The sequence below is a fragment of the Antrostomus carolinensis genome, unplaced genomic scaffold, assembly GCF_000700745.2.
Source record: "Antrostomus carolinensis isolate BGI_N321 unplaced genomic scaffold, ASM70074v2 scaffold27337, whole genome shotgun sequence".
Taxonomy (NCBI): domain Eukaryota; kingdom Metazoa; phylum Chordata; class Aves; order Caprimulgiformes; family Caprimulgidae; genus Antrostomus; species Antrostomus carolinensis.
Window position 1 is genome coordinate 5,042 of NW_010325758.1, and position 2,382 is coordinate 7,423.

At 45.9% G+C, this 2,382-nt stretch overlaps 1 protein-coding gene across 1 annotated transcript in view; it reads left to right on the forward strand.

The window, feature by feature from the left end:
* Positions 1 to 1,404, forward strand: part of PWWP2B (PWWP domain containing 2B) — a gene marked incomplete at its 5' end in the record, with an annotated part of 1,646 nt that extends 242 nt beyond the window's left edge. The window contains one exon of the mRNA XM_010171364.2: positions 1 to 1,404. This exon is cut by the window's left edge and continues 242 nt beyond it. Coding sequence (XP_010169666.2) covers positions 1 to 1,388 — 1,388 coding nt within the window.
* Positions 1,405 to 2,382: the final 978 nt, after the last annotated feature.

A 2,382-nucleotide genomic window follows, 5' to 3' on the forward strand; every position in this document is an offset into this window, starting at 1 on the left:
GGCTGCGGCACACGTACAACCAGTGGGTTCCTCAGCCACCGCCACGGACTATAAAGAGGACGAGGCGGCGTTTGTCACGGAATAGAGACCCAGGAAGGCTTATCATGAGCACTATCAGGCTACGGCCAAGACAGGTGCTCTGTGAGAAGTGTAAAAACACCCTGAACCCCGAGGATGCAGACACGGCTCGGCAGAATGCAAAAACCAGGAGGAAGCTGAGCATTCAGGACAAAGAGCAGAAAAAGCACAGTGACTCCGACTACACGGAGAAAAGGAACAAGAGAGAAAAGAGAGAGGACGACAAATTTTCTGGGGAACTAGTACATCGAACGCCAGTGATAAAAATATCCTACAGTACCCCACAAGGGAAGGGCGAAGTTGTAAAAATCCCTTCCCGGGTGCACGGCTCGGTCAAACCTTTTTGTCCAGAGCGAGTATTGCAGAATGGAGGGGAGGACCAAGAGGAGACCAGGGACTCTGAACGGTGTCGGGAAACCAAATGTTTAATGGACAAGTCAGCGGGCAGCCAGCTTGCTTCCATTCCAAAGCTGAAGCTGACACGGCCGGTGCATTCCAGTGCGGATGTCCCACCCCCAAAGATACGGCTCAAGCCCCATCGCATAAATGATGGTCAGAGTGTTTCAATTTATAAGGCAGAACTTATTGACGAAATAAACGTCCTCCAGAACAGCAGGGAGTCCAATCCTGGCGCGTTTTACAATGATGAATCCGCAGACAGAAGTTTAGCTGAGATATCTTCAGGGAGTTCAGGTGAAGACGATGACTTTAAAAAATTTCCCCAAGGTAAAGATGGACACGAGAACTTGGCTTTCCTTATGAATTATCGGAAAAGAAAAGCAGATTCTTCTAGTTTGTCGGTGTGTAGTAATGACAGTCTAGACGAATCCAAGTCTTCTAGTTCAGAAGTAACATCACCAGAAATGTGTGACTTTTTGCCTGGTGATGATGCGTCCGTCTCTTCATCTTCAAAAGATGAGCGTAAGATCGTGCCGCCGCTGACAGTTAGACTGCATACGCAAAGCGTGTCTAAATGCGTCACGGAGGATGGAAGAACTGTGTCCGTGGGGGATATTGTTTGGGGTAAAATTCATGGTTTTCCTTGGTGGCCAGCACGTGTTCTTGACATAAACCTTAGCCAGAAGGAAAACGGGGAGCCATCGTGGCGAGAAGCTAAAGTATCGTGGTTTGGTTCTCCAACGACTTCATTCTTATCTGTTTCAAAACTCTCTCCTTTCTCTGAATTTTTCAAACTGAGATTTAATCGCAAGAAGAAAGGGATGTATCGGAAAGCTATCACAGAAGCTGCAAAGGCAGTAGAGCATCTGACTCCAGAAATAAGAGATCTCTTAACGCAGTTTGAGACATAACTTTGCCTCCGGTATCAGGTGAGTGCTTGCTGGGCTAATGCTTCCCACAAAAAACTTCCTTGTGTTTTTTAATCTATGTTCCACTGTTTGCTTTTCCTTAAAAAATGAGGTTTGTAATAGTTAAACTGAAATGCCTGGCTGTTAGTGGGTGGTGGCAATGTCAGAGTTGATAGGAGCCTTTAGTTCCAAACCTCTGGGGGGGGACCATAGGAGTTGGAGCTCCTACTCCCAGAGGAAGAGTACAAAGCAGCTGACATGGTGAGGGAGCAAACGTCGCTTGTTCAAGGAGCTGCTAAAATTGTGGCCGTGGATTAGCGCCGTTTACAGCTCGGATGTGACGAGTATTGAGGATACTTCGTTTGCGTCAAAAACTGAACCTGTGTGACTGCAGAGCTAACGGCTCCGAGACTTTCAAGTTTCTTTGAAATATGTCTTGGTTCAAAGAACTAAAACTCTTCTTGGAATTGAGATTCTAATTATCATATCCAGGTACTGATGCCCAGCTGTTACCCACAACTTTTAAGGGCCCTTGGAGGCCCTTGGCTCCCCAGCAGTTTCTTTGACCCCTCTGATATGGATTTCTTATGAAGACACTTTCTTCTGGCTTTTCAAAATGATCGTACTAAAAAGTGTCTTTAACTGGAGAACAGTATTTCACCATTTCTCACAGCACTTGAGGTTTGGCTTGTGTCTGAAAAGTTGGTGTGTTGCTGGGGAATGGCCAGAATCATCAAATTAAATTCTTCTGGGCTTCACCTGCAAACTCTCTTTGAGGACATAAGGTGGGAACATAAATGTGGGAGCTGATTCTTTGTAGTGCCTCTGCATTTTGCTTCTACTGGTTGCAAATGTGGAGGGGGATGGGACTCCCTTTCTCATCAAACAGTCAAAACTTTGTCCAGGGTGAAAATTTAGTACCTAAAAAGTACAGGATGTGGTGTGACAGGGAATAGAAACACTGTCTGCAGTTTCAGTTCATAGTGTCTACTCCACT